Source organism: Amborella trichopoda, chromosome 10 (assembly GCF_054954075.1).
Source record: "Amborella trichopoda isolate Santa Cruz 75 chromosome 10, AtrichopodaSantaCruz75HAP2 v2.0, whole genome shotgun sequence".
Lineage (NCBI taxonomy): Eukaryota > Viridiplantae > Streptophyta > Magnoliopsida > Amborellales > Amborellaceae > Amborella > Amborella trichopoda.
In genome coordinates, this window is record NC_142345.1 from 37270298 (window position 1) to 37282692 (window position 12395).

Genomic DNA, 12395 nt, shown 5'->3' on the forward strand with positions numbered 1-12395 from the left:
TATTTGTCTTTTCCTCTCTTCTCATGTTTCTCATTGTTTTCGAGTATATCAATAGCGCAATCAACAAGGCCTCACTGCTGTGATGTTTTGCGCTTGACCTGCCTAGAGCTCCACTTTGCCCTAAAGTTGCATTCATGATTCCCTAGAAGGACACTATTAACTCTCTTGTTTTATTTTCTGGAGTACAATATTAGAGTGGTCTGCAGTTAGTCTGAACATGCTCACAAACTATACTATTTCTTAAATGCAATGATTGATGTGAAATAGCATAAAAGCTTCCAACGGAATGCCTTTTGAACCAAGTGTTTTTCAGTTTACTGTGGAATGGATTTTGAACTATTTGCAGTGCTTTCCACCTCCAAACTTGTAAATTAGTCATTGGTCTCGTATTTTTCATTAATTGATGTTTGAAATCTATAATGTTTTTCTGATTTAAGAATGAAAATTTTCTTTTTTTTTTTTTGCTGAGTCCAAGAACCTTTTTTCTTGTTATATATTTTTGAATCTCTTTAATTTCGCTTTGGAGCATGCTTTGGTTTAAACTGGGAAGAGGCACTAAATGCTATGTCAATTCAGGGAATTCTTTGGGCATATTTTTAAAAAAGAATAATATATAGAAAATTAAGTTTTTTTTTTATATTGATAATATGATTGATGCTTAAAATATGGAAATTTATTTCTAAAAATATTATTTTAAGGAAATTCGCTTTTTCAAATGTTTATGCTGTGAATATTCGTTGGAGCCTCAAAATAAGTAATTTTTTTTTTGAAATTCAAGTATTAAGATATGGGATATATTTCTGGAATTTGTAATTACCAACATCATGCATCCTGTTTTTTATGGTCACCGATGGTGACACCTAGTTTTAGCAGTAATTATCTTTTGTAAATTGGTTATGTATGCATTAAAAACTCATTCTATTAGTTGATGCCCATGATGGATTGATTTGGTAGTAGACATCTCTTTGGAGGAACATATAGATGTATTTAGAGCTCTTCCTATAATTTTCTTGCATACTAAGTAGTTATTGAATTTCAATATTCAAACTTATGCAAATTCATTTTCAAAATTCAATGATATGCCAAAAGTTTCCTTTAAAATTTCCATATCCATTATCCCATAAAGATATTTTTGGTCACAAAATTGCTTCTAAGAAACTTTATTAGCTCTGATTAAGAGATTATCCCCGGATATCTTCAAAAACATTTGTGTCATGCTGTGGTTGAAAAAGCGCTTCAATTTGGTTGAAATAATGCTGCCCTTTGGTTTAGAGGCCAAGGGCAAGTAGTTCAGCCTGTTCGGCCGAAGTGAAGGAAATCTAACGACATTTATCCTCATCCCTAAGTGCCTTTTAGTATTTAGATAACGATTCATTTCCACATGTCGTATTCTTTAGTAGTAAGAATCGTTTTTAGTGTACTGGTATACAATAAACTCATCTACTTGACTTTGATTGTTATTTATTTTTATTTTTTTAATGAGTGAATTTTCTTGATGAGAGGTGACAGTTGAAGGTACTTTCTTCATACAAAAGAGTTGGAATGGCTTATAGATTAAGTTCCTTTTGAATTTTTGAGCTTCTTCTATCATTGCCTATATAATAATTTGCCATAATACATATAATATTTGTTTCTTATATGAGAAAATTTATTTTATGATTTTGTTCTTTTGCAGGTTTTCCCCTGATAAACTGTGGTACATTGACCAAATGTTGAAGGTTCTGTCTGAGGTATGATGCAACCACCTTTTTGAAATTTTCATGGATGCTTTCGAGTCATTTTGTTCGTGAACCTAATATGCTCTTAGGTGAAATATGATGAGATTCTGTTTTAAGTTTCAAATCCATTTTTCGTTTTGAATTTTTTAGGATAATCTGCAATTTTTTGATTAATTTGTTTTGGTCTGTGTAAGAGCGTGGGCCCTCAATGCTAGTATGTGGCCCCTTGGGTGAATTAGAGGTAGAGGTCCTTGTGGAGGCAGCCTTGGTGCCCGTAAGACTCAAGTCTCACCAAGAGCAATGCCGGGTGGAGTTCATGCGAGGTCCACGATTTGTTTTTATCGGAAAATAATTTCCAATTGCAGGAGTGTATGCTGTTTTCTTTTTCTGTTGGGATTTTTAATTGCAATTAAATCTGATGCTGATACTATCTGCTTATGGGCTCCAAGGGATTGATGACGGTCTTTCTGGTGATGGGAGAGCTCCTGTTGTTTCAACTTCCCTCAGAGAAGGATGCTGATATAGGACTTGTAGGTTTGGGGATTTTATGTTGGCCCAGACCTCTGGATTGCAGTGATGGTTCCACTAGTTACGATGTAGATGGTCTTCCGTAGGGAGTTCCACTCCTTACCTGAGAATCACCCATACTTGAGGCCTTTGGTTTTTACTGCTGGGAAGTCAAAATGGCTGCTGGGCATGGAATGTCTTAGGCAGGCAATGTCATTGAAACCTTGTAGGGCAAGGGATTGCCGGCTTGGTCCTTTTCGGGGGAATGTGATAGTGGTTGTTGAGGGGTGCCTCTGCCCTTGCTGGAGCATCTCCATGCATTACTCAAACCCTAAGAACATTAGGTTTCCTAGAGGCAGGCTGTAGGGTATGTGCAATCTTTTATGATGGGAGTGGAATCATTTACTGACATCCTCAAGCGGGGGAATAACAAAGGTGGCCTAACATGGGAGGAGAACTGGGTGTGGCTTTTGGTGCTGTAGGTTATAGTGGCAGAACAATTCATCATCAACCAATTCTTGGTACTGCTGGACTATGTGGGTTGATCCATTGGAGTCAGGAATGAGTGTAGCTCAAGTGTTTGAGTATCATGGAGGGGCAGAATTGTTGATCTCCTCGAATACTTTGCAGGCACTTGAGCATACTGAAGACGATTGAGGAGATAGAATAGGCTAGTATTGTTGTGAACATGTTAAGGAGTTGATCGATGATGCTACAGGTGAAGGAAAACAGCAAACATAGTGCCAGCAATGGTTACATGACTAGAGGCATGATGTATGAGGTGGTCTTTCTGTACTAGTGATTATTGCTCTTGATGAGGTGGGTAATTAGGAAAGGGACCTGAGGATGTATCTGTATGGTTCACCAAGCAAGGTAGGTCTTATTTGTAAGAGTCGGCGCAGATTTCTTTGAGGTGCCTTTCTCCTGTAATGCCTTCTTGTTGACATTCGAACTTGTGGGGAGGTGACTATAGGTGTTGTCCCTTTGCTACGCTCTCTTGACCGTGTGAACTTGCCCTAAGAGTACAAAATTTCATCAGATTTTATGGTTGCAATCTCTCACATCAAGCTATGCGTATCCTTTTTGTGGGGTGGAAGAGCATGGGCGTATGAAACATGTTGCTCTTGATGGAGTTTTGTGGCCATTTAAAGGCCTTATGAGAACATCTAAAACTATGACTATAGTGACATCATAACTCCAGTGGGAGTAGGGTTCGTTGGGACTAATGAGGCATGCTTTACGATGCTATGACTCACTCAGGATTGATGTGCCTTGCCCGGGATGGAGTCTGAAAACCCTATAGCCTTGGTATAAGGCACAACCGTGAAGGGTCTGTTGGGTTAGCCCTTGATGAAGTTGGATAGATGCTTAGGGTGGTTTGTTGACCATGGGATTTCATGACCCTTTATGCGTTTGGCGGGCCTGAAAGGGCAAAGGGCAAATCCTTATTGGCGTGTCTGAGAGGGCAAGGGCCAAATCCTTATCATTGTCATCGCACAACATGTATGTATATACAGCCGTGTTTGGGAAACAACCTAAAGGGACCTCTTGCACCATTGCGATAGTGTGCGATGTCCAAAAGGGATATGGCTTGTCCTCAGGAGGTACCTCTAATCACAGAGTAGAATCATGTTCTCTTAATTTATTGGACAACTTTGATGGACCAATCATAAGCCCGTGCGATGGATTGTGGGTCATGGGTTCTGTTAAGTTGGTTTGAGAAGATTGTAATTCACAGTTTCTAAAATAATTGGAGTGCCTCAATAAATTTGTATGTTTCTTGACTCAGTGGATCCAATTCTTGTTTCATTATGTTTAATTATATTTTATTTGAATTATGGAACATTAAAAAATGAATTTTTATAATGCTCTATATACATTTGTTTTTTCATAATAAATTTTTAGCGGCCTAAAATTTTATTTTTAATGTTTTTAAATTATAGAGCAATTTTAAAATACTTATTTGTTATTTAAAATTTTATTAAGGCTTTTATAAATCTGGGGGGTATGTGGGGGCCATTTCCAGTGGTCCTACACCTGGATAGCCCACCTTGGTGGGGGACATGGGGCCCACATGGGATCTCATTGACATCCACGTCCCACCTCTCTCTCTCTTTGGTTTTTCTCTTTCTTGGTTGACGACGATAATTTTTTAAAATATTTGATTGAGATTTGTTGGAGAGGGAAAGGGCTGATTTGGCATTTTATAGCAATTTGTTCATAACTTGATATTTTAGGAAACATGTACTATATTTTCTTAAAATTAGATATTAAGAGGGAGTGGGCCAAGGAAACTGAGGGATAAGGGTTCTAGAACCTTCCCCTTAATTGTAATGGCGGATATAGGGAAAGGGTGGCTGAGATTGTAAGCCTTTCTTTATCTGACAGATCTCTTTGGATAAACGGTTATGATTCCATCTCTTTATGACTGCAAACCTTGGCCCCAGAAACCCTAGATTGTTTCTATAAATACCCCCCTTGGGCTGGCCTATCTACACACATGAGACCTCTCTCTCTTTCTCTCTCTCCTCCATCTATAGAGCTCCACGCTACTCTCTCGTCCCCCTTTTCTGAAACCTAGATCAAAGGGATGCCATGCCCAAAGTAAGACTCAATAGTTGGCACACCCCAAGCTTGAAGGCTAGGTGTAAGACATTGCCCTATCCCATATTGATTTGAGATTTGAGTTTTGCCTTTGGTCATGGTCTCATAGTTAAATTAGGGTTTTGCCTTGGCTTCCCCCTTCTCTAAAACCTAGATCAAAGGGATGCCATGCCCAAAGTAAGACTCAATAGGTGGCACACCCCAAGCTTGAAGGCTAGGTGTAAGACATTGCCCTATCCCATATTGATTTGAGATTTGAGTTTTACCTTTGTTCATGCTCTCATAGTTACATTAGGGTTTTGCCTTGGCTTCCCATTTTTAGAGATTAAAGAAAAGGACCTAGATCATGTGCACCATTGGTATTGGAGATCTGGAGTAGGGTGTGCTTTGTCCTTGGAGGTGATCCAATTGAAGGTAATTTGGTAACTTTCCTTCCATGTTTCTTGATTCAATCTTGTACATTGTGTCATTTTTTTTTTTTTTAATAAAAGTTTTATGCCTTGTGATTAGAATGTATCAATTTTTTTTTTATTAATTTTGAATTGTAATTGGCACTTGTCCGTGGTCTTGCCAGTATAAATAAAATAAAATGAGAAAACATTTTAGTAGCATATACTTGGTTAGAGCTGTCCGTGGTCTTGCCTGTGACAATCCAATAGGTATGTTTTTTGAGAAGACTATCATTGGTCTTTATATTTAATGCACCATGTGAAGGATTCCACTTGCCTGAGTGCTCAAAGCTCCTGTCTAGGCTGGTTCCTAGTTTTGTAGGCTGTGATATTTTAAAGTGAAGGGCATAGTATAAGGAATATATTTTGTGTACTTTATATAGTGATTCATGTCACACATATTTTTTATGAACCGATATTTTTCTTTGCAATAAGAAATAAAGAAAAATCTTCTTTGTAATCGTGTTTATTTAACTGTGAGTTTGGTTAGTGAAAATCCCCCCTCTTGCTCTCTTTCCTCCCTTTGAAACGGTATTAAATCGTTAAAATGCTGTTAATTCTTCGTTAACATTATCCCAAAAAAAAATGCTGTTAATTCTAGGAATCAAAAAACAGAAACCTATGAACTTCCATACTCAAGTTTCATGCAGTCTCGGTACTCTAAAAGGCACTTGTTGCTAAATTTTCCAGGTGAAACCAGTTGAACTTAGCTCGGGTGGATCCTAACGTGAAAAGGTGCTGTGGAGCTAACTTGAAAAGGGTAGGTACTGTGGAGCTAACTTGAAAAGGTGCACATGCTGTACAGAGTACTGGATACAGCGATGATAACTTTGATTGCAATGACTGAAGGACCTGAGGATATGAAGAAAGACTTCAGGTTTTTTAGCTTGGTAAGGTGCATGTGAAAAATCCTTAACAAGGCCTTGATCACCAGGTTGCAAGGTGTCTTTTAATCTTCATCTTCCCATTCCATGGGGCCTTTATCAGTGGGTGACCGATCTTGGGTACTGCTTTTGGTGGCAATTAAGTGCATTGACTCTAAAGCAGAGGAGGGAGGGCCCTTTGGTGTTTTAAGGTTGATTTTAGTGTTATTCTGTGGATTTGGATATATGAGAATTTTAGGTTCATATGGCTTTCATGGATTGGTGGAGAAAATGCCTAAATGCTTGCGTCTCGACTTCATGATTTGCTTTCATTGGTAACAGGTCCTTAAAAGAGCTTACTTGGAAGTACGTGGGGTTAGACAAGGAGATCCACTTTTTTCATCCTCTTTAATATCATGATAGAAGTGTTGTACCACAGTGATCTAGTTTCTTCTCTCGATAGAGCCCATTGAAATACGTTTGGGCAGCATGCTAGACTAGGAAGTTTGAAGGGGATTAGACAGGCAATCCTCTGTCTCCATTCCTCTTCACTGCTTTTGAAGAAATATTAATCAGGGTGATGATTTAGTGGTTTTCCTGGTTGCATAGAATGTTTGGGGATTGGTTCAGGAAGAATGGTATTTTTTCATTTGTAATAGACAGATTCCACCTTGTTCTACTGTGGAGCTAACTTGAAATGTGGCGATTAATGTATAATATATTGACTTCCATTGCAATGAATCTTAGATCGACAATCTTATGCATTTCTTGGCATGCTTCGAGATTGTGATGGTCAACCAAGAAATTTGACGAGGGAGCAGTCATGGAGTTGGCATCTAGAACCTGATATTGGAGGAATTTATATTTAATTTGGGCTGCAAGTTGGAAAGCTTCCTACCAGGTTCTCAGGACTGCTGATTTAGCTAGGTAGACATGGAATATATTCATATGGTGTTTTACCCTCTGTGAGAGTAGCTTTCTCTTTCTAGAAGGGTAGGTTGCATGGCCGAAGGTTGGCTTTCCATTGCGCTTTATCCTTGTTTATTACATGTTTCTTCTCCTTTTACTTTTTTCTTGATAACCACATTTCTTCTAATGTTTTGACAACTGTTTCTGAAATGCTATAATGGATATATAGGTAGTCTACATAACAATGTAGTAACAACAGTCAGAAGTTACATCTGTTCAAGTGAGTGAGAACTGCAAGATTTTAGGGGATTGCATATGGGATTCATCAGAGTGGTTAAATGGCTCTTCTAGGATGATGGGGACTGGATAAGGTATGATGAGCCTTTGTGGAAGGATTACTCTGTCTGTGAGAGTATAGGTGAAACAGATGATGTGGGGCTTCCAGGAGCCTGGTAGGCCCTCCTTTTGGTGAGTATCTTACCAAGGAGTCAGGTTTTATTCTAATCTGAGATTATGTGGGTAGAGGTGCTTGCAGGAGCACGTTCCATGATTCACCTGCTGGCCTCCATTTCAAGTTACTTATTTATGAATTATGCGAGTCAAGACTGAACCACTAGTGTGGGATCTCCTTATTTTGCGTTATTTTGCATGAATTTGAGGTGTGGAGCCTTTCATTGGTATCAAAGCTACTATATTTTTACTGCCATATTTTAGGAGTTCTATTTTTATTTGGTCTAAGAAACATGACTTCAAAAGGTTTCTAAGCTGAATTTATGAAGACTGAAAATTTTGATGGGAAAAACTATATTAGTTGGAAGAGAAAAATAGGCTGTCCTCTTTGAACAAGGACTTAGCCAAATGTTTATTGATGAACCCCCACCCATCCCAAGATTTAATGCTTATGAGAGGCAAGCCATAAGAGAAGCTCATGCTCAGTGGGAGCACAAAAACACTCCAACAAAACGTATGGCCATGGATGACTCCATGCTCTCGAGTATAAGCACCTCAAGACTGCCATGGAGATTCATAAACAACTTGAGACTGATTATGCCTCACCTTCCTTCACAAGAAAGACAATGGCTATGAAGCAATATTCAGATTTGACGATGAAAGGAGGCAAGTTAACCGAGCATATACACAAGTTAACCGAGCATATACAGCAGTTCAAAGCCTTAGTTCTTGAACTTGAGGCTGCACAAGTCAAGCCAGATGAAAATATGCAGATCTGTCAGTTGTTGAATTTTATGCCTGGCTCATGGGAAAACTTCATTTCAGGCCTTACGACAAGGGAAAGCATACCGAAGTTGGATGAGATCATCACTAAACTTAAAGCCAAAGAAGAAAGGAGATTTGTCTCGCAATACTTCGGCCTTGAATGACTCCGTAAATATGGTAAACCTTAAACCCAACTCTGGTTCATTCAAGAAGAAGAAAGGCAAGAGAAAGTATAACAACAAAACTAATGAGAATCAATAGGGGAACAATGAGCTTGAGTAAAAGAAGGATTTTAAGAATACCCAGTGATATAATTGCAAGAAATTTGGGCATCGCGTGGTCCCTAGGGTGCCACGTGGTCCCACATGTGGTTTAAAGTTTTAAAATTTTCATAAATACCCTTTTATAAAAATTTATAGGAGAAATAATATTTTAAAATTTTGAAAAAATATTTAAAAAACAAAAAATCATAATAAAATATACTAGGAGTGGACTGATACCATTTGGTCAAAATAAGCGACAATAACGGCACTCCACTAGTCCTAGAAACCATGATCTGCTACTGCTCTCTTATCCAACTCAAAAAAGTCCCATGACCCACAATCTCTTTGCAGGGGCTCACGATTGGCTTGTCAAAGTTGGAAAATAAACAGTGGCATCATGATCATGGAATGTAGATTTCAGTTGCCCCCTTTAAGAGCAAGTCAAACCCTTTTCACCGAAGTGCAAAGGGGGCTCTCTCAATACACATGTACACATGTTCCTCTAGAAATGGTTGCTTCCCATGTGGCTGTCATGTGTACATGTCGTGCGGAAGTTTGTTGAGGATTTGGCCATTGCTATTACAGGCTACAACAACACACAGGAGACCACACAGTTCTCCTGGCTTACAAACATGATCCCAGTGCATCTCTCCAACCTCAACAAGGGATGATCCACTTCAAACCCTTCTCGGCTAAGTGCTACATGTCTAGCGCCAAGGGTTTTAGACATGACTAGGGCCATAAATGGCGCAACCCATGGTTAGTCAATACGCACCCATTGAAGTGCATATTCTACTATAGATATCATTTTTACAAGCTCTCTAGGCCTTTAAAGGCCACAAATACCCAACACTTCATACATAGTATATTCACGCATATGCTTGAAGCACCTTTCCAACGATATGCCTTGGCATTGATATGTGTCTTTGCTTGTTCTTGATCCATTTGATTTACTTTTGTTTTGTTATCAACTTGGTTTTTTTTATAAGTTGCTACACCTCATTTTGTTGTTTGTTTTATGTCATGATGAAGAATTGCGTGTGCTGAACTTGCGTGATTTTACGAGTTCAAATCTTATTTCTTTTCCAATTTCAACAGGCCGGAAATTTTGTTAAGGATGAAGTGTGGCATGCTCTTATTGTAGTGATAAGCAATGCGACTGACCTCCAAGGATATACTGTTCGTTCCCTCTATAAAGCATTTCAAACTTCATCTAATCAGGTAATTCATGCACTACCTTCAATTTATGACAATGGCTTCTGCTATTTTCTTAGTTTTGAGAAGGATCGGATACACCATTTGACAGGAAACTCTTGTTCGGGTAGCTGTGTGGTGCATTGGTGAATATGGTGACTTACTTGTCAATAATATTGGCGAGCTTGATGGAGAGGAGCCCTTGACTGTAAGTTTATTGTTGCATATCTTTCTTTCTCTTCCTTTTTTTGTTTTTTGGTTCAAACAAGATTAGTTTGGTACTCCCCTGATTCTGTCATTTAGACTCTTTGGCAACTAGGTTATAAGCCGTAATTCGGTTATGCAGTTTGTTAAGACCATAACTTTAAATATATGGATGTTTCTTGGTTTTCTTTTTTTTGAGTTGCCTTTATCTGCTTTAGTGCATGTGAGGCTATGTCATGTTTTCTCTCTGAAATGGCTTTGTCCTATTGGTGTGTCTTGTCTGTTGTTTCTTGTCTTCATTTGCACAAGGGATGGGAGATCGGTTGGTTGGCATTCATGCACCTTATTCTTCTTTTGTTTTTACTTTATTATTGCATTTATAGCCATTTCTTGGCAGCCTTTGGAGTATATGCCCCTTTGTCTTACACTTATTATGGAGTGTGTTGTGGCCTACCACACGAAGGGGATTTTGTTAATGTCCTTGCTTGGGTGAAAGAGACACCATGGAGGCTGCAACATGTGTTTAGAGAACATTTTGAACTAACTAGTAACTTAGAAGTCTCATTTCTCCAGTCGTTGAGGGAGGCAAATGAGTTTGTTGATGCTCTTGTGAAAGAGGGAATCATATTGTGTTCTGCGAACAGATACTTAGCAAGATATACTCAAGTGAATTCTTCCATCGAAATAGTTGTACAGGGAGGCATATAGTTTTGTACAGGACAATCCCAAAAAGAGGTTGTGGTTCCATATTATCGACAAAGTTGACCGCCGCCTGGGAGGCTGGAAAAGATGTTTTCTTTCCTTTGCAGGAAGAACCACCCTCATCAAGGCGATGCTAGCCAACACTCTCGTCTACCTCATGTCTCTTTTCCACTTGCCAGCTGCGGTGGCCTATCGCATTGAACAACTTATGAGGGACGTTCTGTGGGTAGGAGACACTAGTACTAAAAAAATACCATCTCATCGCATGGGACAAAGTATGCCAACTCAAACATCTCGATGGTCTCGGTATCCGCCGCCTAAGGAAACACAACACGGCCTTGCTCGGTAAGTGGTGGTGGCACATAGCAACTCAAAATAACCTCCTCTGGACCCAAGTCATCCGGTGCAAATATCGCATTCCTGCCAACGTTTGGCTACCTGCTGTTAGCCCACAAAGCAAACCTTCCTGAGCTTGGAAGTGTTTTTTGTCCTCCTTAGCCCTCTTCCATAATAACATCTGTTGCCTCTCTTGGGTAGGAAATCGTATTCTCTTCTAGTCTGACCTATGGTTAGGCCACACCCCTCTTAGGGACCTCTTCCCTGCTCTTTTTTCCATGGTCTTTAGCAAGCTTTCTCTGTCGCGGATGAGATGCCACTCTCGGTTCTCTCAGAGTCTGGAGTCCGTCCTTCAGGCGACCTCTCTTTGACCTTGAAAACTATAAATTTTTTACCTTGTCTTCTTTGTTACACTTGGCTTCCTTTGGCACTAACCAAAGCATTTGGTCCCCTTCACCTTCAGGCAGTTTTTCGATCCCCTCTTTTTGCAAGAAACTGTTGTTGCCGCCTACCTCTCCCCTAGATACATCATAGCTCACGTGTGGTCCTGTATCCCCCCCCCCCTTAAGAGTTCAAGCCCTGACTTGGTTGTTGTCTCGCAAAAGCCCTCATCGTGGACCACCTCCAACGTAGGGGGGTTCCTATCCCCAATCACTGTGCGATGTGCTTCATGGATGAAGAGAGCAACTCCCATCTTTTTATCCACTACCAACTTGCTCATAACTTGTGGGGTTTAATGCTCCAACTCTTCGGATTTTATTGAGTTACCCCTCCCTCCATCCCAGCCGTTTACAATCTTTCTCTCGACACTACATGGCCCAAAGCCGGCAGGACCTTGTGGAATCCATAGCAGCCACGATCTTGGTCATCTGGACCGAGATAAACTTCAGAATTTTCTATGAAATCAAAAGTGAGGTTTCGGTCGTCTTTCATTTTTTGGGCCATAAACCACAAATATTTTAAAGGAACCTCGTCCACTACCTTTCGGCACCAATGGAAAATCTAATCAGCAACCGCTCCCCCCACCGCTCTCGGTCCAGTGTTTGGACCCCCCCCCCCCCCCCCCCCCCCTTCCTAAAGGCCCAGACCAAATTAAACTTCGACGGGTGTTCTCTTGAAAACTCAGGCCCGGTAGGGGTGTGTGGAGCCATCCAAGACCACCTCGGGAACATTCTCATTTCATTCTCCAAAAAGAACGGTTGCGCGGACTCACAGCTAGCTGAGTCTATGACATTCCTCTCCGACTTAGGCTTTTTGACCCCTCTTGGTCAACCCCTGATCATCTAAGGAGATGCTCAAAACATCATTACTTGGGCCTCAGGTCATCACCTTGCCCCTGGTACCTCGCAACGATATTTGATGAGATTACTCACATTTGCAGGGATATAGCCGTCTCTTGGAGGCATATCTAGAGGGAGTCCAACGCCCTAG

General features: G+C 40.1%; 1 protein-coding gene across 1 annotated transcript in view; it reads left to right on the top strand.

Annotated features, from left to right (window-relative positions):
- The window catches only part of LOC18427573 (AP-1 complex subunit gamma-2), a 59615-nt gene that overhangs the window by 24274 nt on the left and 22946 nt on the right, over positions 1–12395 (top strand). The window contains exons 9-11 of the mRNA XM_006836622.4: positions 1676–1730; positions 9627–9749; positions 9835–9930. Of these exons, the coding sequence (XP_006836685.2) occupies positions 1676–1730; positions 9627–9749; positions 9835–9930 (274 nt within the window). The remainder of the gene's footprint in view (positions 1–1675; positions 1731–9626; positions 9750–9834; positions 9931–12395) is intronic.